The 21,605-nt window shown below is 38.6% G+C and overlaps 3 protein-coding genes across 8 annotated transcripts in view; 2 read left to right on the forward strand and 1 right to left on the reverse strand.

The window, feature by feature from the left end:
* The window catches only part of LOC110270253, an 11,264-nt gene extending 4,240 nt beyond the window's left edge, over positions 1-7,024 (forward strand). For 2 of the 4 annotated variants that reach the window (XM_021119133.1, XM_021119132.1), the window contains 4 exons: positions 1,028-2,678; positions 2,996-3,587; positions 3,671-3,945; positions 6,342-6,592. In XM_021119133.1, coding sequence (XP_020974792.1) covers positions 1,028-2,678; positions 2,996-3,587; positions 3,671-3,945; positions 6,342-6,416 — 2,593 coding nt within the window. In that variant the 3' untranslated portion in view covers positions 6,417-6,592. Of the gene's footprint in view, positions 1-1,027; positions 2,679-2,995; positions 3,588-3,670; positions 3,946-6,341; positions 6,593-6,663 lie in introns of those variants that run through there. The other 2 variants (XR_002359567.1, XR_002359568.1) reach the window with 2 other exon arrangements.
* On the forward strand, positions 9,472-10,601 carry LOC107630748 (protein LURP-one-related 17). Its single transcript, XM_016333968.2, has 2 exons — positions 9,472-10,016; positions 10,094-10,601. Exons 1-2 carry the CDS (start codon positions 9,726-9,728, stop codon positions 10,484-10,486), a joined length of 684 nt encoding a protein of 227 aa, XP_016189454.1. The 5' UTR covers positions 9,472-9,725; the 3' UTR covers positions 10,487-10,601.
* On the reverse strand, positions 10,768-15,522 carry LOC107630746. Of its 3 annotated transcripts, none has more exons than XM_016333966.2 (7): positions 15,014-15,522; positions 13,996-14,304; positions 13,761-13,913; positions 12,567-12,907; positions 11,822-12,329; positions 11,709-11,741; positions 10,768-11,554 (listed from the first exon to the last, which is right to left on the reverse strand). In XM_016333966.2, exons 1-7 carry the CDS (start codon positions 15,180-15,182, stop codon positions 11,031-11,033), a joined length of 2,037 nt encoding a protein of 678 aa, XP_016189452.1. In that variant the 5' UTR covers positions 15,183-15,522; the 3' UTR covers positions 10,768-11,030. The 3 variants fall into 3 exon arrangements, with proteins under 3 accessions (XP_016189452.1, XP_016189453.1, XP_020974793.1); XM_021119134.1 differs by having other exon boundaries at positions 11,472-11,554; positions 11,674-11,741; positions 15,014-15,521; XM_016333967.2 differs by lacking the exon at positions 11,709-11,741 and having other exon boundaries at positions 15,014-15,521.

Here is a 21,605-nt window from a genome sequence, read left to right on the forward strand (position 1 = left end):
TACTCGGAATACCACAGACAAGGTTTAGACCTTCCGGATTCTCTTGAATGCCGCCATCATTCTAGCTTACACCACGAAGATTCTGATTAAGAGATCTAAGAGATACTCATTCAATCTAATGTAGAACGGAAGTGGTTGTCAGGCACGCATTCATAGGGAATGATGATAATTGTCACGTTCATCACATTCAGGTTGAAGTGCGAATGAATATCTTGGAAGCGAAATAAGATGAATTGAATAGAAAACAGTAGTACTTTGCATTAATCTTTGAGGAACAGCAGAGCTCCACACCTTAATCTATGGAGTGTAGAAACTATACCGTTTGAAAATACATAAGTGATAATGGAGTTCATTGGTCTCGGCCCCAGAGGGGAACCGGAGTCACCAAGACTGTGAATACAATGATAAAAAGTTCTATTTATAATAAACTAGTCACTAGGGTTTACAGGAGTAAGTAATTGATGCATAAATCCACTTTCGGGGCCCACTTGGTGTGTGCTTGGGCTGAGCTTTGAGTGTTGCACGTGTAGAGGTCCTCCTTGGAGTTGAACGCCAGCTTTTGTGTCAGTTTGGGCGTTCAACTCTAGTTTTGGATCCTTTTCTGGCGCTGGACGCCAGAATTGGGCAGAGAGCTGGCGTTGAACGCCAGTTTGCGTCGTCTATTCTTGGCCAAAGTATGAACTATTATATATTTCTGGAAATCCCTGGATGTCTACTTTCCAACGCAATTGAAAGTGCGCCATTTCGAGTTCTGTAGCTCAAGAAAATCAACTTTGAGTGCAGGGAGGTCAGAATCCAACAACATCAGCAGTCCTTCTTCAACCTCTGAATCTGATTTCTGCTCAAGTCCCTCAATTTCAGCCAGAAAATACCTCAAATCACAGAAAAACACACAAACTCATAGTAAAGTCCAGAAATGTGAATTTAACATGAAAACTAATGAAAACATCCCTAAAAGTAACCAGATTCTACTAAAAACATACTAAAAACAATGTCAAAAAGCGTATAAATTATCCGCTCATCAAACATACAGGGCAGTCTATTGGTATGACCCAACCAGTAATGATCTTGAGTCTGGAATGCACATACTGAGAGGGGATGCTGGAATTAATGAAATGCGAGAGAACAAGTTGAAGAATTCAAATATCAACGAGTTCTATATTTACTTCGATCACCCTGTTGATGAGCCACAGATTGTGGAAGAAGAAGCTGCTGCAGAACAGGGGCCGGAAGAATTTGATGATGCAGTTGATGTGGACAGTATCATGAGGGAGCTTCAGTCATCACCATGGACAGCAGGGGATGGGAATGGTAGTGGGGAGGACGAGTTGTATAAACCTCCTCCGAATGGCACTGAAACTGGTTCTGATGATGACTCCTGTAGTTGTGATGAGGAGAATGATCTTATGAAGAAAAGAAGCACTGTGAAAGGAAAGGAGAAAGTGATGCCAAGAAGAAGGGTCACTGTCAAGGAAGGGCCAGGGGCAGAGTCAAGTGGGAACAAGAGAGGTGCTGGGAGAAAGACTGTAGCTGTGCCTAGTGGCAAAGGTACCATGCCAGCTGCCAAGCCCAAAGGAGCTGGGCCTAGTGCGAGGCCCAAAAGAACGAGGCCTACAGCCAAGCCCAAAGGAAGTGTTCCTCATCACAAGCCCAAAAAAACTGGTGCTGCTGTGCATGCTGAAGAAGATGTTCCATCTGTGCAGCCCAATGACAGGCCTCCAATAGGGCTCTATGTGAATGAGGAGGAATCAGATGATGATGACCCGGTTTATGAGTATGCATCTGAGGACCTTCACACACCAGTGTCCTCAGAGGATGAGGGAGACAAGCATGAATTTCCATTGTTTAATGAAGACTATGGATTTGGAGAGGGGAGGTTTGAGGTGGGTACCAAGTTTGTAACCATAGATGGCTTCAAAGAGGTTGTGAAAGATATGTTCATAGCTGAGGGGAGAGAATTGTTGTGGATAAAGAATGATAAGGAAAGGGTGAGAGTTGCATGCAGAGGTGAAAACTGTCCATGGCTGGCACATCTATCTTACAACAAGACACTGCTATGCTTCCAGGTTAAGACTTACAAGTCTGAGCACACATGTGCAAGAGATCTGGGTAGTAATGCTGCTGATCAACACTGGATCAGTAAGAAGGTGGAAAAGCGAATGGGAAGTCAACCTCATATGACAACTAATGAGGCAACTGATTTTCTCAGAGAAGAGTTTAACTTAGTTGTGCATCCGAAGATGGTATATAGGGCAGTAAAGGAAGCCAAGAAAAGGCTAGTGGGAAACGAAAAAGAACAGTATGGAAAGCTCAAGGAGTATGGGATGGAGATTCTCAAGAGTAATCCTGGGTCAACAGCAAGAATTGATGTGAAGCCTATCCCTCAGTCCCTTCCTGTATTTGATAAGATATATATCTGCTTCGAGGGCTGTAAGCAAGGCTTCAAGAGTGGATGTAGGCCTTTCATCCATCTAGACGGGGCCTTTCTTAAGACATACCATGGAGGCCAGTTACTATCAGCAGTGGCACAGGATGCCAACAATCAGTTCTATGTTGTGGCATTTGCTGTTGCAAGATCTGAGACGAAGGAGTCATGGAAATGGTTCCTTACACTACTTCAGGAAGACCTGGGTGATGCCTCCCAATTCGGTTGGAACTTTATGTCCGACCAGCAAAAGGTAACAATCTTACTCTCCTTTATGTGTTTAGTTGTTGGTGTTGATAGAATTAGCCTATAACCTGCTTAGTTGTTGTTGTTGATAGAATTAGCCTATAATCTGCTTAGTTGCTGATGTTTAGGGTAATAGCCTATAATCTGTTTATATCTTGTTGTATATTGAATTAGCATATAACATGTCTAGATGTTGGTGTTTATTGAGTTAACCTATTTGCTGTTTATTTTTTGGTGTTTATTGACTTAGCTTATAATGTGCTTAGTTGTAGAGTTTGTTAGGTTAGCCTATAATGCTGTTTAATTGTTGGTGGAAATGAGTAGGGCCTGCTGCCAGCCTTAAAAGAGGTAATGCCAAGGGCACATCATAGAAACTGTGTCATGCATATATGGAAGAACTTTATTAATAGGTTCAAAGACATGCACATTAGAGACATTGTGTGGGAGTGTGCTAGGTGTACAACTGAACCAGAATTCAAGGAGAAAATGGATAGGCTGAAGGGGGTTAACAATGCGGCATGGGAATATTTGATGAAGTTTGAACCTACCACCTGGGTTAAAGCCTATTTTAGTCATGGACCCAAGGTGGATAACCTGACTAATAATATGTGTGAAGTGTTCAATGCAAAGGTAGTAAAATACAGAGTAAAACCAGTTTTGACAATGTGTGAGGAGATTAGGTGCTACTTAATAAGAAGGATGACCAAGCACATTAGATTGTTAGAACACCATAGGGGTAAGTTAGCACCAGTTCAAGAGAAAAGGTTGCATATGAAGATAAAACCAAGCAGTAGGTGGATAGCTGAGTGGGTGGGGGACAATGAAAGAAAAAGGTTTGAGGTAACCAGAAAGAAGACGAAAGTGGACGTGGATCTAATCAAGCACACCTGTTCATGCAACACCTGGCAATTGACTGGTAAAGAGTTTAAGCCCAACTAATATGTTTTCCTCGTATGTAAAATTATGCTGGTTTACATGTAACTTTTGCTGCTTATGCAGGCATGCCGTGCATACATGCTATTGCTGTTATCAGAAAGAGGCATGACCAGGTTGAAGATTACGTGCATCCATGGTTGTGTATGGAGTCCATTCACAAGACGTATGCATATTGCATCAAGCCCGTTCCTAGTGAAGAATTCTGGACCACAACTGAGCAGCTGAGGCCTGCCCCGCCACCTATCAAACGGCCTATTGGGCGGCCAAAGGTGCACAACCGCAACAAGGACCCTGCTGAGGCTCATATGCAAGGAGAAAAGCTGAAAAGAAGCTTCAAGGTTACATGTAGCAAGTGCAACGAGAAAGGGCATAATTATAAAACTTGTAAAGGAGCTCAAGCAACCCGAACTAGAAACCAAAGAAGAAGAAACCCAAGAAGACAGTTGACAACTCACAAGCTCTGGTGCTGCTTCCCCTTTCACAATCAGCCCCTCCACCAGAGGTAAGCCGGCACCCAAAAATGCTTTAGACCTCAGTTGGTTAAGCACTAATCAGCCCCTCCATTTTATGCTTCTTATTATTAGTTAGTATTACAAAATTGATACTGCTTAAGCATTAATTACCCCATTTGGTTACATTGCTGTGTCTTTCTTACATAGGATCAAAATCAATCACAGGGTGAAAAAATGACTGAACCTAGTACTGGGGAGGCAGCTGGGTTTGCACCAGTTCCTGCACCATTTATGGCCCAACCTTCAGCTCCAGCACAGACTCCATTCAGACCTCCATCCCAGCTGCCAAGAATGGACCAACCAGACTCCAATGCTGCTGCACATACTTTCAGACCTAAGCAACCAATTGTTCGACCACCAACAAGTGCAAATCCACCAACAAATCCAACACCACACACAAAAAAAACTCCAACCAGCAGGGGACCCTCGAAGGAGACCATGAAAGCAGCTACCAGTGCCACAAAGAGAATTCTCAAGCCTCAGAAGAAGTGAACAAAGCAGCATGATTTCTGTGTTTTGTTTTTGGCTAGTTATTAGCATGACATTAGACAATGCTTATTAGCAAAGTAATCTTGGCAAACTTGTTTACATGCCAACCAGAAATTATCATATTTTGGAGTTAACTCATGCTGTTTAGCTATGTTTTGGATTAAATCAAATACAATGTCATTCTAACGTTTTGCTTTAAATATATCCAGAGTTACTATCTTGTTTAATGCTTGGAATAATGTCTGAATGTTCTAAATTATATGCATACAGCAACAAGAAATTCCAAAAAAACATACATACAGCAACCACAACAAATTCCATGTACATCAATCAGTTTTACATCAATTCCATGTACATCAACCATTTTTACATCAACCATTACAACCAATTCCATGAACATCAATCATTTTTACACCCTAAACATACATACAGCAACAACAACAACTACTACACCAATCACAATTATATGCCACAAACTCAATTTTTTTTGGCTTTCAATAGACAACAGCTTCCTCTCCAACTCTTCTACTTTTTTCTCAATATCCTTATTTTGAAGCAGCTGTTCTTCAATGGTTACTCTATCAGCTTCATCCACCGCACCCAAGGCTTCAAACTCGACAGCCCTAATTTTTTTCAGATGTTCATCCAGCCAGATAAAGTACCGGCAATACGGTTCTTTAGCCTGGAACAAAATTTCAGTGAATCACCCATTAACACCCAGCACACTATAATCCAACTACTGTAAAAATCGCTCACTTACCTTGAACAGTGGACACCCAAGAAACACTCTATTAGGGTTACTAGTCGTTCTTGACTTGTACATAATGGCATAGACGCTGCAGAAGCACTTTGGCGCAACCCGATCTCGCTCATATCCTCCTGGCACAGCGCATGAAGATCCCCCTCCAGGTTTTGTGCATGCAGAACCCCCTTCACTCGTCATAGACGATCGCAGCATCAAAGCCTATGAGTTCGTCCAAGGATTTCGATCAAATAAGGCTCAAGCATGGTAACGACGTCGTTTTGAGTCACAAGGACCAATTTGTCCATTTAAAATTTGTTTCCCATCCACATCAGCAACCAAAACGGCAGCTGAGACTCCACCCTTCCATATCAGCATTCTCCGTTGCTGTTTTCAACCCCAACTCAATGGAGGGATATCATTGTCCCGCGTTTTATAAGGTGAGGGATTTAAATGTATTTTTAAATTTTGAGGGACGAAAATGTCCGCATTTAAAAACGTCAGAACCAATTTGTCTTTTACTCTAAATAATATTCTAGAATTTATCTCTATTTATTATATTTAATTTATTGACAGACCTCATAAATTATTTTTAAATTAAATTTAAGTGTTTTTTTTGTGTGGTTATCTAAGCTCAGGTATTTTCGTTACTTATAATGACTTGATAAGCTTTCGAAAATTTTATAGGTGAGAAAGAATATCAAACTCTATAATTCCCTTACTTATTAATAGCTATTTTATCAGCATCCATTAATTGTAATTGTAGGTACTCCTACCACCCAATCTCAAGCCATAAAAATCATCTAATCATCTAAAAAAATTCATCAGTCACGTATTTTCCCAAGTTATATTGTAGCGAAGCGAGTACGGGTCCATCTCTATTCTCCATTTTGCGTGGCCATAATCTTCGGACATTTGTGGGAATGAATGGATGGTGTTCCTGGCCTCTTCCTTTCATCTTTGCTTTTTATTGCATGTTTCCTAACTCGAGGTTACATGTAGCAAGTGCAACGAGAAAGGGCATAATTATAAAACTTGTAAAGGAGCTCCAAGCAACCCGAACTAGAAACCAAAGAAGAAGAAACCCAAGAAGACAGTTGACAACTCACAAGCTCTGGTGCTGCTTCCCCTTTCACAATCAGCCCCTCCACCAGAGGTAAGCCGGCACCCAAAAATGCTTTAGACCTCAGTTGGTTAAGCACTAATCAGCCCCTCCATTTTATGCTTCTTATTATTAGTCAGTAATACATAATTGATACTGCTTAAGCACTAATTACCCCATTTGGTTACATTGCTGTGTCTTTCTTACATAGGATCAAAATCAATCACAGGGTGAAACATTGGGTGAACCTAGTGCTGGGGAGGCAGCTGGGTCTGCACCAGTTCCTGCACCATTTATGGCCCAACCTTCAGCTCCAGCACAGACTCCATTCAGACCTCCATCCCAGGTGCCAAGAATGGACCAACCAGACTCCAATGCTGCTCATACTTTTAGACCCAAGCAACCAATTGTTCGACCACCAACAAGTGCAAATCCACCAACAAATCCAACACCACACACAAAAAAAACTCCAACCAGCAGGGGACCCTCGAAGGAGACCATGAAAGCAGCTACCAGTGCCACAAAGAGAATTCTCAAGCCTCAGAAGAAGTGAACAAAGTAGCATGATTTATGTGTTTTGTTTTTGGCTAGTTATTAGCATGACATTAGATAATGCTTATTAGCAAAGTAATCTTGGCAAACTTGTTTACATGCCAACCAGAAATTATGATATTTTGAAGTTAACTCATGCTGTTTAGCTATGTTTTGGATTAAATCAGATACAATGTCATTCTAACGTTTTGCTTTAAATCTATCCAGAATTACTATCTTGTTTAATGCTTGGAATAATGTCTGAATGTTCTAAATTATATGCATGCAGCAACAAGAAATTCCAAAAAAACATACATACAGCAACCACAACAAATTCCATGTACATCAATCATTTTTACATCAATTCCATGTACATCAACCATTTTTACATCAACCATTACAACCAATTCCATGAACATCAATCATTTTTACACCCTAAACATACATACAGCAACAACAACAACTACTACACCAATCACAATTATATGCCACAAACTCAATTTTTTTTGGCTTTCCATAGACAACAGCTTCCTCTCCAACTCTTCTACTTTTTTCTCAATATCCTTATTTCGAAGCAGCTGTTCTTCAATGGCTACTCTATCAGCTTCATCCACCGCACCCAAGGCTTCAAACTCGACGGCCCTAATTTTTTTCAAATGTTCATCCAGCCAGATAAAGTACCGGCAATACGGTTCTTTAGCCTGGAACAAAATTTCAGTGAATCACCCATTAACACCCAGCACACTATAATCCAACTACTGTAAAAATCGCTCACTTACCTTGAACAGTGGACACCCAAGAAACACTCTATTAGGGTTACTAGTCGTTCTTGACTTGTACATAATGGCGTAGACGCCACAGTAGCACTTGGGCGCAATCCCAACACGCTCACATCCTCCTGGCACAGCCTATGAAGATTCCCCTCCAGGTCTTGTGCATGAAGAGCTCCCTTCACTCATCATGGACGATCGCAGCATCAACACCCATGTCTTCCTCCAAGGTTATCGATCAAATAGGGCTCAGGGAAGGGGACGACGTCGTTTTGTGGGTGAGGGATCGATCTGTCCTTCGATTTTTAGTATCCCCTCCAGCTCAGCAACCTAAACGAACAGGTCACACTCCCCCCAGCCACATCAGCCTTCTCCGGTGACGTTTTTCAACCCAAATCGACGGAGGGGTTCAATTGTCCCAGATTTTACAAGGTGAGGGGCTTAAAAGTATTTTCAAATCTTAAGGGACGAAAATGTCCAATTTTAAAAAGGTCAGGGACCGATATGTCTTTTACTCTAAAAATTATTACTACATTATTTTTACTAATCTCTAACATTATCACTATTATTTTAATTAAATTAAAATATTTAAAAATAAAAACTTACATAATTAGGATGATCAAAATAATTAGTAATGTGGAGCTCCGGACGATTAACGTCTTTTATTTTTCTTCTCCTTGGCATTGTTGAAAGTTGGTGGTCCAATTTTTTTTTCCTCTCAGGTCCGATTTCATCGACAATAGAGAGTGAAATCAACAATGAAAAGTGGAATGAGTGTGGTTGAAGGTGGTGTTGGGGACTTGGGGTGAGTGAGGAAAGAATGAAACGAGAGTGAAAGGGATGGAGTAATCAGCGGGTAGTATACAAGTAGGGGCTGGGGGTGCATGCATGTTTGACGTGTGGCATACAGTACGCAAATCGAACGGTCCAATTTGTGTACCTACGATGTCTCTAATTGGACCGTTCGATTACTCTACCCCAAATTGGACCGTCCGATTTGTTTATCACAGTCGTCACATCTTGGTTAAGCCCCCTACGCTCCCATAACCCAACTATACACTGTACTTATCCCAATATCAAAATTAAAAAAAGTGAGGCATAGATATCCCTGATGAACTGAGAGACCACCACCATGGAGTTGTGCAGGTGACGTTTGCATTTCGACACCCATCATGAGTGTTCATACTTCAACTTGTATCTTTATTAAACTGCATTTGTTTGTTATTTTCCAAATAGCAATTATAAAAAGGTGGGAATTGAAAGAAAGAAGTCAAAGAAATGACTATGAACAATAATCCATGTGGTTGAAGACAGCAGAACTTCCAAAAAAAGGTACATAAACATTCTCGTCCTATGATACAAGCTTCCAAAAGAATTCCGTGTGCTTCAAAGAATCGTATTGTCCCCCTTGTTGGTAGCGGCAAATTGTAAACCAACTTCAACATTTTTTATTGATAAGTTGTACCACTCCCTCCCTGTTAATATTAAACATCTTTAGCCAATAATATTATTATATCTGCTATTTTTATTATATTTCATAAAAAAATTGAACCAACTTNNNNAATACTTAGGTTTACAGTTTAGAATTTAAAATTAAAAAATTATAATTTAAAATCTAAAATTTAAAATAAATAAAATAATTAAAAAAATTAATTACCTAACATTGCTCATTCATAAAATGTGTTATCGATAGGCTTATAAGTGACGAATACGAAACAAATTTAAGTAACATTACATCTGATATCTTTATATTTCACAAAATGACAGGGACATTATTTTTAAAATGTACGAGTATTACAACAATATTACCTAATATCATGTGCACATTGTGATTTACCTTATAATATATTTTTCTTGAATTCAATGGAAGTGTAACAACCACTAGTGGTGTAAACACGTAGATCATCTTACAATAAAGCATGTAGTAGACAACGGGGAGAGAGAGAGAGAGAGATAATATTGAAGCAGAGCGATGAGGGTGTTGTCATCAAGGTTCAAGTTTGTGTCAAGAGCAGTGGCGCACGAGGATCATGATCATAGTGAGGTGCAAAGAATAACGTACCCTACTACAGAAGGAACAAGGTTGGGGACTTGTCTAACAGTTTGGAAAAAATCCCTTGTCATTAATTGCAAAGGATTCACAGTCATCGATTCATGTGGAAATCTGGCGTACCGAGTTGACAATTACAGCGTCCACCCTCACCAACTCACTCTCATGGATGCTTCTGGAAACTCTCTCCTCACCATGCACCGCCGCCGCACGGTATATATATTTCCCATTTAAGCATTGCTAAGCGAGTTGACAATTACTCAGATGTGTTGTTTTTGTTTTGATTGCAGAAGCTTGGACTTGTATATAGCTGGTATGTGTACGAAGGGGAGAATGAGGGAAGAGAGAAAGAGAGTGCAGTGTGTTGTGTGAGGAAGCGTGTGAATATCTTAAAGGGCAATGGCAATCCCAGGGTTGAGGCATGCGTGTATGGTTTATTAGGTCCAGAGTCAGATAAAAAACGACATGGACATGCCGCGTTTACAGTCGAAGGTTCCTATGCAGATAGAACATGTAAGGTGTTGGATAAGTCCAAGAGTGTGGTGGCTGAAATCAAGAGAAAAGAAGCCAATTCCGAACACGTTTCTTTTGGGATAGACATTTTTCACTTAATTGTTCACCCTGGCTTTGATCCTACATTTGCCATGGCACTCCTTTTACTACTCGACCAAATGTTTTCATAAATTTCCAGCTTTTAATCCAATTCAAATAAGCAAGGCACACTATATATCATTGTGGTACGTAGTCTCAATTATTGATATTGCTGTGGTTGATAAATGATAATTTCATTAAACTTCACCTCATCTCTGAGAGTCAAACCATATCTTCAGAAAACGATATTAGTTCCGTTTCTATGCTTCTGAGGAGCATGACAAACGATTATAAACAATGAAAACTCTCTTAAAATTCAATGCACATAAACACCGCCCGGAAGCACATATTGCTTTGGAAGCCAAATCACAGAGGGAGAGAACTTCAGAATGCTATTGCCTCGTGCTCTACATTAAGCAAAGAATTCTCTTGTTTTGTACACATGTATTTAATCTTACAACATTTGAATCATGTTTGCTCTTGAACATGAGCACTTGCAACAAGCTCATCGCGGGCTTGCAGCTAAAGCAAGCATAATATACTAATATATACACAAAGCAACCTTAAGCTAACCTAACACTTACAAATCACAACAGCAGTCAACCACTAATGCATCTTACACTGAATAACAATTGATCAATCAGACTTGTCTCTTCCCCTTTTCCAATCCGTCAACAATAACTTTCCAACTTGCTGTTGACCACCATAAGCCTTATCTAAATCTCTGGCAGGTGGAGGCATCATAGAATTTTGTCTATGGGTGCTGGCAGTTGTGCGTTTGTTTTCCAAAACTGAGTCCCTAACTGGTTTAGGAGGGAATGACCTACTTGATTTTGAAGTCGACCAAGTGTAGTTTCCCTTTTTAACATTATTATTATTGGAGTGAACAATATTCTTATTTTCGAAAGTTGAAATCCTTGGCTTCTTTGAGGGCATTATCTGCTCTACCCTTCGGACCACCATGTCAGATCCAGCCACTGAAACAGGTGTCAAGGGCACTTGTTCCAGTTTCTCAGTTGATTTGAAATTGTATGCTTTTGTGGCCTTATGTGAAGCTTTCCTTTGCCATCTTAGGAATCCATCTTGGTTCTGCCTTGGTGAATGAATTGCAATTTCACATAGAGTTCTCGCAGCAGCTAATACTCGTGGACACTGTTCCTCTGCCACAAACAAAATTGTTTAAGCAGAGGAACGGAAAGACATATAGCAAAAAGATCTACTCACGCTAACAGCTTCAGTAAACTATCTATATTGAAAAAGATGTTGTATGGAAACATACATGCAAAGGATGTGTTATACTCAGTAATATCATACCATAAAATTTGGTGTCTGCTTGGCTTTCATATTCTACATTTTCAGGACAAAAATCAATCAAACGGCTGAAAGGGAAGAGAGCAAGAAGACTAACAGTAATTAAAAACTTGTACCTGCATTGGCCTGAGAATCCTTAGAACATGTGACGGTAGATGATGAATCGCACTGACGAATAGGAAGATTAGCAAATAAAGATGGACAACTTTTATTGGCTGATCTACCAGTTGAAGGAACAAGGTTCTGATCATAATTGAATGAATCAAGGTTTGTGAAACAACTGCGATCAATAGCTGTAGAGCTAGCAACGACATTTATTCTTGCCCATTTACCTTGGCATATGTTTCTACTTGTTGATAACTTAACCGTGTCAGGGTTGCTTCTAGAATGACCACCAAAACCATGTGACCATGGAAATGCTGGCAAACATGGCCTACGTAATACCTGCTTGCCTGAACGTAGGTCACTACTATTCTTTGTGGTAATGGCAGGCTTGGATACATCAAGTAGCAAAGACTCCAAATCTCGGGATGGATGGAGTGCAATCCGTTCCAAAACATCTTTAGGTTGACATAATGGAAAGTCAAGTGGACTAGCTCTAGTTTCTGTTTCACTACTAGGATCCTGGATGTCAAGCACCAGTAAGTATAAATTGACATAAAATAGAGTTTATTTGATGAAAGTAAATTAATAATGGCATACAGGAAAAAGCACAAGCAACAATTTTGCTTTAGTGCCAAAAAAATCAAATGCGGCGGATGCTACCATTATGTAGCATAGATGACAAGACACGGCATGGCAGTCTATTAAACTTCAAAATTATTATATTAAAGCCAAAACTACTTAAATTTTCATACTAACCTTCATACATGAAGACATGACAGTTGTGCAAGACTGTTCATTATCCCCATCACCAAAACCTTCACCTACACATCCTGAGCTCAATTGGCAATTAGACATCGACTTATTAGAGGAGCAATCCATCTCAGCCATATTTTGGGTCTGAACAGAGTTTCGGAATTGAATAATAGAGCAAGCCTTCCTGATTGAATTCACAAAACTTTCATTCGTGCGAGATGCATTCTTCCCTTTATCTTTGCTTAAAGAGAGCCGGTCAAAAGCTCCCTTTAGGAGTTCATCCAACGGTGGTTCATCCACAAGCGTAGTGGCATCATGAAAGTCGTGTTTCAGACCATATAATCCTACAAGTTTCCGAAAAATTCCATTTCAAAACTAATTAATCTCTAGAGTAATGGCAGCAATAGATGGAAAAATAAATAATAAACAAAGCATTCTTATATTATAGAGATGGTCTAAGCTTAAAAACTTGGAAGTATCAATAAGTAAGGAGTTCCTACAAATTGTGGATTGACATAGGGATGAATCAGAGCATAAATAATTTTCCAGTGGGGAAAAAGAAAAGATTATCTAAAATGAACTTGTCCCTTATGTGATAAAGTATGGATTTATCCACTGTTAGATCATTTATTGGTTATGGATTTGGTGCATGTGTTGACCAAGTATAGTTACACCTGTTAGCCATTATATATTTACTATCTCATTTTAGACACACAATGTCTCCTCATAGAAGCCTTATCCTTTCTGTCTTTCTGACTTATGGCCACATCTGGGTTAGATATAAAACATCAGGTATTTCCGTTGAACATATAAAATTGTATTCGTAGGCTGTAGTTTTGATATGTTTGCAGAACATGCTGCCTTAGAGATAAGAAATGCAATTGAAAACAGAACTGAGATAGATGACTCTATACAGTTCTCTAAGTGCAAAGAAAAGAACATCTATAAAATGCCTTTGAGTGGCGAACATAAGCAAAACAATACTGATTTCAAAATTCAAGATTCAAACAGTCAACAAGACAACTATAGGTAGGTTAATTAATGCCTATCTGTTAATGCTATAAACACCTTGAGCAATCAAAATGTGTATATGTAGGATGCATAGTAAATAAATAAAAGAAAACATTAATTTTATGAAGATAGATAACTATAGGATCTTTATGAAGAAAGACTACAATAGGCCTAATAATTACATACCAAAAAAGTTGTTCCCTCCACAGGCAGAACTAAACATGGATGCACCCATCTTCATAGATGACTCAAATTTTGACTTAACTGATGGGATTTTAAAGTTCCTCCTATCACTACGCTTGCTAGCATTGCTCTTCTGCTTTGATACTTGGATTTTATCTATACCAAAATAAAGTCAAGGGAAAAAGTTAACTGCTTAAAGATACAAAAGTAATTGGTAGTTTATTTAAGGAGAAAATACCTGGAGAAGTACACTTCAAATTCTGCAATCCAAGCTTATCAGAGCTATCCTTTGACTCCTCAATCCCACTAGGGCTAGTAAAATCTTCTAATTGTGATATTCGTGGCTTCTTTGAACATGAACTATTATTACTCCTGCTGGATTTTGCTGATTTTCGTTGTAGCGGTACACCTTCTAGTCTTGCACTATCTACGGGACAAATTTTGCCAATAACACCAGGCAGATTCTTGGATAACTCGTCACCCTTGATGAGAGAAGGAAACTCGGCATTGGTTTTCATACTTATAACATCTGGTGTCACAACACTGGCTGGATAAAATCATGTAACAACCAGTATGTTAAAAGGTTAATAGGACTCAAATTAATAGGTTATACCAAAAATGGCACCACTTTGTATGGATGCATAAAAAAGGCAGTGGGAGGTGGTGCCTACCCCCAGAGACTTATCAGGTATTATTGGAACCATACGTATGACCATAAGAATAACAGCTATTTAAAGCTAAACAGTCGGGCGAGACTTGTGGCCAGTGTCCCGGAGCAGGGGGCATCTTCACCACTGTGCAACAACACTAAACTAGCATATAAATATATGCCATGCATTAGCAATGCAGCCAATGCTCTCTCCATTACAATGGGATTCTAGCTGAGTTATCTCACTAGATTGACAAGTGGAACACTTTCCATTCCAACTGCAGTTTTAGCACTCATTGCCATTGGAATCATTTTCAGTTGTAACTACCATGTTAATGAAGTTATGACTTATGAAGTATAAACTTCCTAGTCAGAAACTGTCCATTAGTGCCCCTACCCCCACCAAAATAAAATAAACAAATAAAAAAAAGTGCAAAAATACAGTTGGAAGCTGATTTCTCCTACAGTTAAGTCTTCACGTCAATCAAACAACAGAATACCACAGATCAAAGCACAAAAGGCAGAGAAATACCTAAAAAAAGAGATCATGCAATTATTACCAATAAAATTAAGGTGAAAAATAGATAAATTTGAAGTGCCCACTAACCAGTTTCAAGAAGACGAGAGTTGCAGCACTCAATTGAGGAAGAATAAGGTCTGTGGGGGCGAGGGTCTTCGTCCTTAACGGAAACCCCAACTCTGCCAAAACCCTCCGATCCCATCAATTTAGGTGCTGCCGCCACGTCTACGGGGAGAGGCAATTCTACAGCATCCATAATTCCATAGACCAAACCAACCAAAAAACACAAGAACTCCCAAAACCCCTTTTCTTCCCTTCTTCAGAAGAACCTCGCAATAAAATAAAATAAAAAACAGAGGGAAATCTTACGAAGAGAGTGATTAGGAGGTAGGAATGGAGTGAGAAATAGTGAGATTTGAGGAAGGAGAGTAGAGAGATAAAGGGGGAAAGGAGAGTGGTTTGGTAGAGACTAGAGAGGTTTTGGGGTTGCGGCTGTTAGAAGCGTATTCTAGGGCAAAATTTGGGGATTGAAAGATCGGTATATATAGTTTTCGGGAAATTGCCGCATGTGTCTACATACACTTCGTCGGTGGGGAATATTCCGGTGAGGCTAATTCCTACTTAGTAACCTTTCTTACGGTTTTTTATTTTTTTATTCTTATTTATTTTGAAGGTTCTTGACGTGGCATTATCCACTTTGCCGAATTCTGAAGGGTGGATGTAACGCACTACTAACTACTAATCCGGTGTTTAGCGTTTAGTGCTCACGTTATCAACGACTGATCTTCAACACTTGAAGGTAATTTTAATTTCCTCATTCTTTTTATTTTAAAAATATTAATTATTAAGACAATAAACATAATAATTTATTAGTCACCAAAAAAAAAAAACATAATAATTTATTTAAAAACTAAAATTCATCTTTCAAATATATCTTTTTTTTTTTGTTTCTTTAACAAGGGCTTTAATTTAATAATAATAAGAAGAAGAAGAAGAATTTGATAGATGAGTTAATTTGATGATTTTTTTTTTAACTTTTGTACTTAAGTTACTTGGTTGTAATAATTTTTTTGCATGTGTATGTCTATTTAATTTCATATTAATATGTTATAGTCACCAAAAAAGAGCTAAGTCACCAAAAAGATATTAATATGTTATAAAAAATAACTATATTTATCACATGAAATATTTAAAACTTTATTACAAAAAAATTAAATTGAGTAAGAACCAACAATTGCTAGAATGATGGCAGCATAATTGCACGTTCTTTAAACTTCAAATGCATTCGCATCAAACGGCAGCAATAGTGTAGCATGCTAACGACTTCATCAAGGGGTAAACGTGTCGGGAGGAAAATCGCATAATGTGAACCACATTGGTGCATTGGTCAAATTATCCAACCTAACGCATTAGTCAAACTACTTAATTAATTAAAGTTGAATTTCTTTTAGTTTTCATAGTTTATAAAATGAGAGAAAAAAAAAATAAAAAAGACGCAGAGAGAAAAGAGATTACGAGCGGTTTACCAAATAAAAGAAAATTTTATGTTCTTAATTATAAAAAAACAGTAATACTAAAGAGATAAAAAAAAAATCAATTTAAACAGTTTAAATTATTTTATTTAATATTTATTTATTATAAAATATATTAAATAAAGTTAAAATAATAAATTTTGATAGTTTTTATCTAAAAAATTTTGCTTTTCAAGGCTTTTCATAGGAGAAGTTATGTAAATCCAAAGAAAAAAAATGTCGTGTCTTATCTTTGTCTTTCTCTTTTTTTTGGCAGACTGTCGTGCTTTGTTTGGCTTTGCTTTTTCTGTTGTCATCGTGTTGACTTTTCTACAGACTTTTTTTTCTCATATTCGAAGTTTTGCCTCCGTTGAAGTTCTATTCTCTCTCGTTGGCGGCTTGCCCTGTGACTGTGCAACACGGAAATGTTCCGAAGCAGCGCTCCACTGAGGTTGCGTTTATTGCACCTCTGCTCTCTGTGCTCGCCGATAGTCCGTCATGCCGCCTCTGTGCCCTTGTATTCTTCTCTTTTCTATTCTGATTTTGAAGTCCTCTTTTTATGTTATGAGATTGTTGAATCTAATTTTGACATATGTTGTGATATTGTTGTTATTTTTGGTGTTATTGTTGTTGTTGGTGGTGGGATTCGGTATGGTGTTATGAGATTGTTGTTGTTGTTGTTGAATCTGATTTTATATGGCACTGTTGTTGTTGGTAGTAGAGGTTTGGTGGTGGGGTGAGGTTAGGGGTGAAAGGTAGACTTGGAATATAAAATTTTGGATGAGGGTATTTCAGGAACAAAATGTTATTAAAGTTTCAGTCTCCATTCCCAAAAATTCCAGTCTCTTAGGTAGCGTTTGTTTTGAGGTACTAAGACGGAGACTGGGGGACTCCGTCTCAGTATTATGTTTGTTGGCTTAGAGACTGGTACTAAAATTTCAGTCTTTGTCTTAAAAATTTCAGTATTTCAGTACCTCCAAAAAGTAGGGACATAGGGACTGAGATGGAGACAGAAATTTTAAGATCAATTTATGTCCAAAATACCCTCATTCTAATTATCTAATTCCTAATTTGCCCTTTTGACCAAATCAAATAATCAGGGTTGAGTTCTTCTAATATAATTTCAATCGCAGACCTTGGAGCTCGAAGACCCCGAAGCTGCTGACGCTGCCCATCGCCGCCTGCAAGACCACTACCTCGTCGTCGCAATCGTCGAACCACTGTGAGCAAGGTTAGTCGCCGTCACACCTTCATCTTCGTAGGCATATTTTTCAGTTCATGGTATCCTCGTGAAGCCTCTGATTCTCTTCTCTTCTCTTTCGTATTTGCATTTTGCTTGTCGTCTCTTCGTCTCTTTCGCATTTGTGTTGGTTTTTATTGTAATTTTATAGAAGTTGTATGGAGTTATATGATTTTTTATTCAAAAGTCCTACTGCTCTGCTTGTTGAAATTTTTGGTAAATTTCAATGCCTTCTGCAGATTATCTTCTGTTTGGGTATTTTTCATTTTTGTTTCTTGCTGATGAGCGGATATTTTATACGCTTTTTGGGGTTAATTTCATATAGTTTCTAGTGTGTTTTAGTTAGTTTTTAGTTTATTTTCAATAGTTTCTAGGCAAAATTCATATTTCTGGACTTTACTATGAGTTTGTGTATTTTTCTGTAATTTCAGGTATTTTCTGGCTGAAATTGAGGGAGCTGAGCAGAAATCTGATTCAGGCTGAAAAAGGACTGCTGATACTGTTGGACTCCGACCTCCCTGCACTCAGAATGGATTTTCTGGAGCTACAGAACTTCAAATGGCGCGCTTCCAATTGCGTTGGAAAGTAGACATCCAGGGCTTTTCAGAAATATATAATAGTCTATACTTTGCTCAAGGATAGACGATGTAAACTGGCGTTCAAAGCCAGTTCCATGTTGCAGTCTGGCATCCAGCGCCAGAAACAAGTTACAAGTTGGAGTTCAGCGCCAGAAAAGGATCCAAAGCTGGCGTTGAACGCCCAAAACAGCCCTATGCACGTGATTAGCTTAAGTCTCAGCCCCAGCACACACCAAGTGGGCCCCAGAAGTGGATTTCTACACTATCCATCTTAGTTTACTCATTTTCTGTAAACCTAGTTTACTAGTCTAGTATTTAAAAAACTTTTAGAGACTTGTCTTGTATCTCATGACATTTTAGATCTGAACTTTGTACCTTTTGACGGCATGAGTCTCTAAACTCCATTGTTGGGGGTGAGGAGCTCTGCTGTGTCTTGATGAATTAATGCAAGTATTTTTGTTTTCCATTCAAACATGCGTGTTCCTATCTAAGATATCCATTTGCACTTCAATATGAATGTGATGAATGTGACAATCATCATCATTCCTCCACGAACGCGTGCCTGACAACCACTTACGTTCCACCGTAGAATGAATAAATATCTCTTAGATCTCTTAATCAGAATTTTCGTGGTATAAGCTAGATTGATGGCAGCATTCAAGAGAATCCGGAAAGTCTAAACCTTGTCTGTGGTATTCCGAGTAGGATTCAAGGATTGAATGACTGTGACAAGCTTCAAACTCGCGAGTGCTAGGCGTAGTGACAGACGCAAAAGGATAGTAAATCCTATTCCAGTACGATCGAGAACCTGCAGATGATTAGCCGTGCAGTGACAGCGCACCTGGACCCTTTTCACTGGAAGGATGGATGGTAGCCATTGACAACGGTGATCCACCAACACACAGCTTGCCATAGGAGGACGTGCGTGCGTGAATCAGAAAACAGAGGAAAGCAGAATTTCAGAAAACAAAGCATCTCCAAAACTCCAACATATTCTCCATCATTGCATACAAGTATAATTTGTGTTCTGCCCTTTTATTCCTTGCAATCAAATTTGATAAGTGAATTATTTTATTGTTTTCCTGACTAAGAGTTACAAGATAACCATAGATTGCTTCAAGCCAACAATCTCCGTGGGATCGACCCTTACTCACGTAAGGTATTACTTGGACGACCCAGTGCACTTGCTGGTTAGTGGTACGAGTTGTAAAAAGTGTGATTTACAATTTCGTGCACCAAGTTTTTGGCACCGTTGCCGGGGATTGTTTGAGTTTGGACAACTGACGGTTTATTTTGTTGCTTAGATTAGGAAAAATTTTTCTTTTTGGTTTAGAGTCTTTTATTATTTATACCTTGTTAAAACACTTTAAACTTATAGCTCAATTAACTAGAGCGTGGTGCTTATGTCCTTAGTAATTGGCTAGCCTATTTTTAAAATCTTTTTCAAAAATAATTTTTCTTTGAATAAATCTTGTGCCAAACTTTAAGTTTGGTGTTTTCTTGTTGATTTTTCTTTGTTTTTCAAAAATTTTAGTTTGGTTTTCTAAAAATTTTAAGTTTGGTGTTCTTTCTTCATGTTCTTGTGTTCTTGTGAGTCTTCAAAATGTTCTTGAGTTTCCTTGTGTCTTGATCTTAAAATTTTTAAGTTTGGTGTTCCTTGGTGTTTTCCCTCCAAAATTTTCGAAAACAAGGAGCATTAGATCTAAAAATTTTAAATCCTGTACTATCTTATTGTTTTTCTCTCTCCTCTTTAAATCCAAAAATATCTTTTCTCTCTATTTTAAAGCAAATTTTCGAAATCTACCTTTAAAAATTCAGATTTTTATTTCAAAATTTAAAACCTTTTTCAAAAATCATCATATCCTTTTCAAAACTTCCTAACCACTTTCTCTCTCCTCATTTTTTTGAAAATCTTCACCTATTTTTATTTATTTTATTTTAATTTATTTTGTTTGCGAAATAAATAAATAATTAAATAAATAAAAATACTTTCTTCTATTTTACATCATCTCCCTTTCTCCATCATGGACCTAAGCGGAAATGAACAGTCCAGGAGGACTCTGGGGTCATATGCTAACCCCTCTACTGCTTCATATGGGAGTAGTATCTGCATACCCTCCATTGGAGTCAGTAGCTTTGAGTTGAATCCTCAGCTCATTATCATGGTGCAGCAAAGTTGCCAGTATTTCGGTCTTCCACAGGAAGAACCTACAGAGTTTCTGGCACAATTTTTACAGATTGCTGACACAGTACATGATAAGAAAGTAGATCAGGATGTCTACAGATTATTACTGTTTCCATTTGCTGTAAAAGACCAAGCTAAGAGGTGGTTAAATAACCAACCTAAGGCCAACATAAGGACATGGAAACAACTGACAGAAAAATTCCTGAATCAATACTTTCCTCCAAAACGGATGAAACAGCTAAGGCTGGACATCCAAGGCTTTAAACAAGGAGATAATGAATCTCTTTATGATGCCTGGGAGAGATACAGAGAGATGCTACGAAAATGCCCCTCTGAAATATTTTCGGAGTGGGTTCAGTTAGACATCTTCTACTATGGGCTTGCAGAAAGAGCTCATATGTCTCTAGATTACTCAGCTGGTGGATCTATCCACATGAGAAAGACAATTAAAGAAGCTCAAGAGCTCATTGATACAGTTGCCAGAAATCAGCATCTGTACCTAAGCAGTGACCCTTCCATGAAAGAAGAGGTTAAAACAGTAACTACTGAACTCAGTCCTGTAAAACAAGCTGCTGAATTCAATCAGTAATTGGACTTTCTAACAAAGCAGTTAGCCGAATTCAAGGATAGACTACAAGAGACAAGGATGGCTAATATAAATATGGAAGAACAATTGAAGCAAACAAAGCAGCAGCTGTCAAAACAAATAACAGAAGAATGCCAAGCAGTTCAATTAAGAAGTGGAAAGATATTAAATACCCCACCTCAAGGCAGCAAGAAGCCAAGAAATGAGCAAACCACCCAAAATCCACCTAAGGACAGTAAGAGCCCAGGGAAAAATAATTCTGGCACTAAAACGCCAGAAATTGGGTGGAAGGCTGGCGCTGAACGCCCAGACCATGCTCAGGACTGGCGTTCAACGCCAGAAACAAGCAAGGATCTGGCGTTAAACGCCCAAAAGAAGCACATTTCTGGCGTTCAGACGCCAGGAACAGACGGTGGAAAAATTTCTGGAAGTCTTCATGGATGACTTCTCAGTATATGGAGACTCATTCAGCTCCTGTCTTGATCACCTGAAACTAGTTTTGAAAAGATTCCAAGAGACCAACTTGGTTTTAAACTGGAAAAAATGTCACTTTATGGTGACTTAAGGGATTGTCCTTGG

This window comes from Arachis ipaensis, chromosome B03, assembly GCF_000816755.2.
Source record: "Arachis ipaensis cultivar K30076 chromosome B03, Araip1.1, whole genome shotgun sequence".
Taxonomy (NCBI): domain Eukaryota; kingdom Viridiplantae; phylum Streptophyta; class Magnoliopsida; order Fabales; family Fabaceae; genus Arachis; species Arachis ipaensis.

What these genes read in the sequence shown, in the direction of transcription:
- LOC107630748 (XM_016333968.2), top strand. Translation starts at nt 9,726, where the DNA reads ATGAGGGTGTTGTCATCAAGGTTCAAGTTTGTGTCAAGAGCAGTGGCG. An exon ending in CCATGCACCGCCGCCGCACG is followed by an intron (nt 10,017 to 10,093) that starts GTATATATATTT and finishes TTTTGATTGCAG; the next exon opens with AAGCTTGGACTTGTATATAG.
- LOC107630746 (XM_016333966.2), bottom strand. Translation starts at nt 15,182, where the DNA reads ATGGATGCTGTAGAATTGCCTCTCCCCGTAGACGTGGCGGCAGCACCT. An exon ending in TTTGAAGTGTACTTCTCCAG is followed by an intron (nt 13,914 to 13,995) that starts GTATTTTCTCCT and finishes ATTTTGGTATAG; the next exon opens with ATAAAATCCAAGTATCAAAG. An exon ending in GGATTCTCAGGCCAATGCAG is followed by an intron (nt 11,742 to 11,821) that starts GTACAAGTTTTT and finishes CTGAAAATGTAG; the next exon opens with AATATGAAAGCCAAGCAGAC.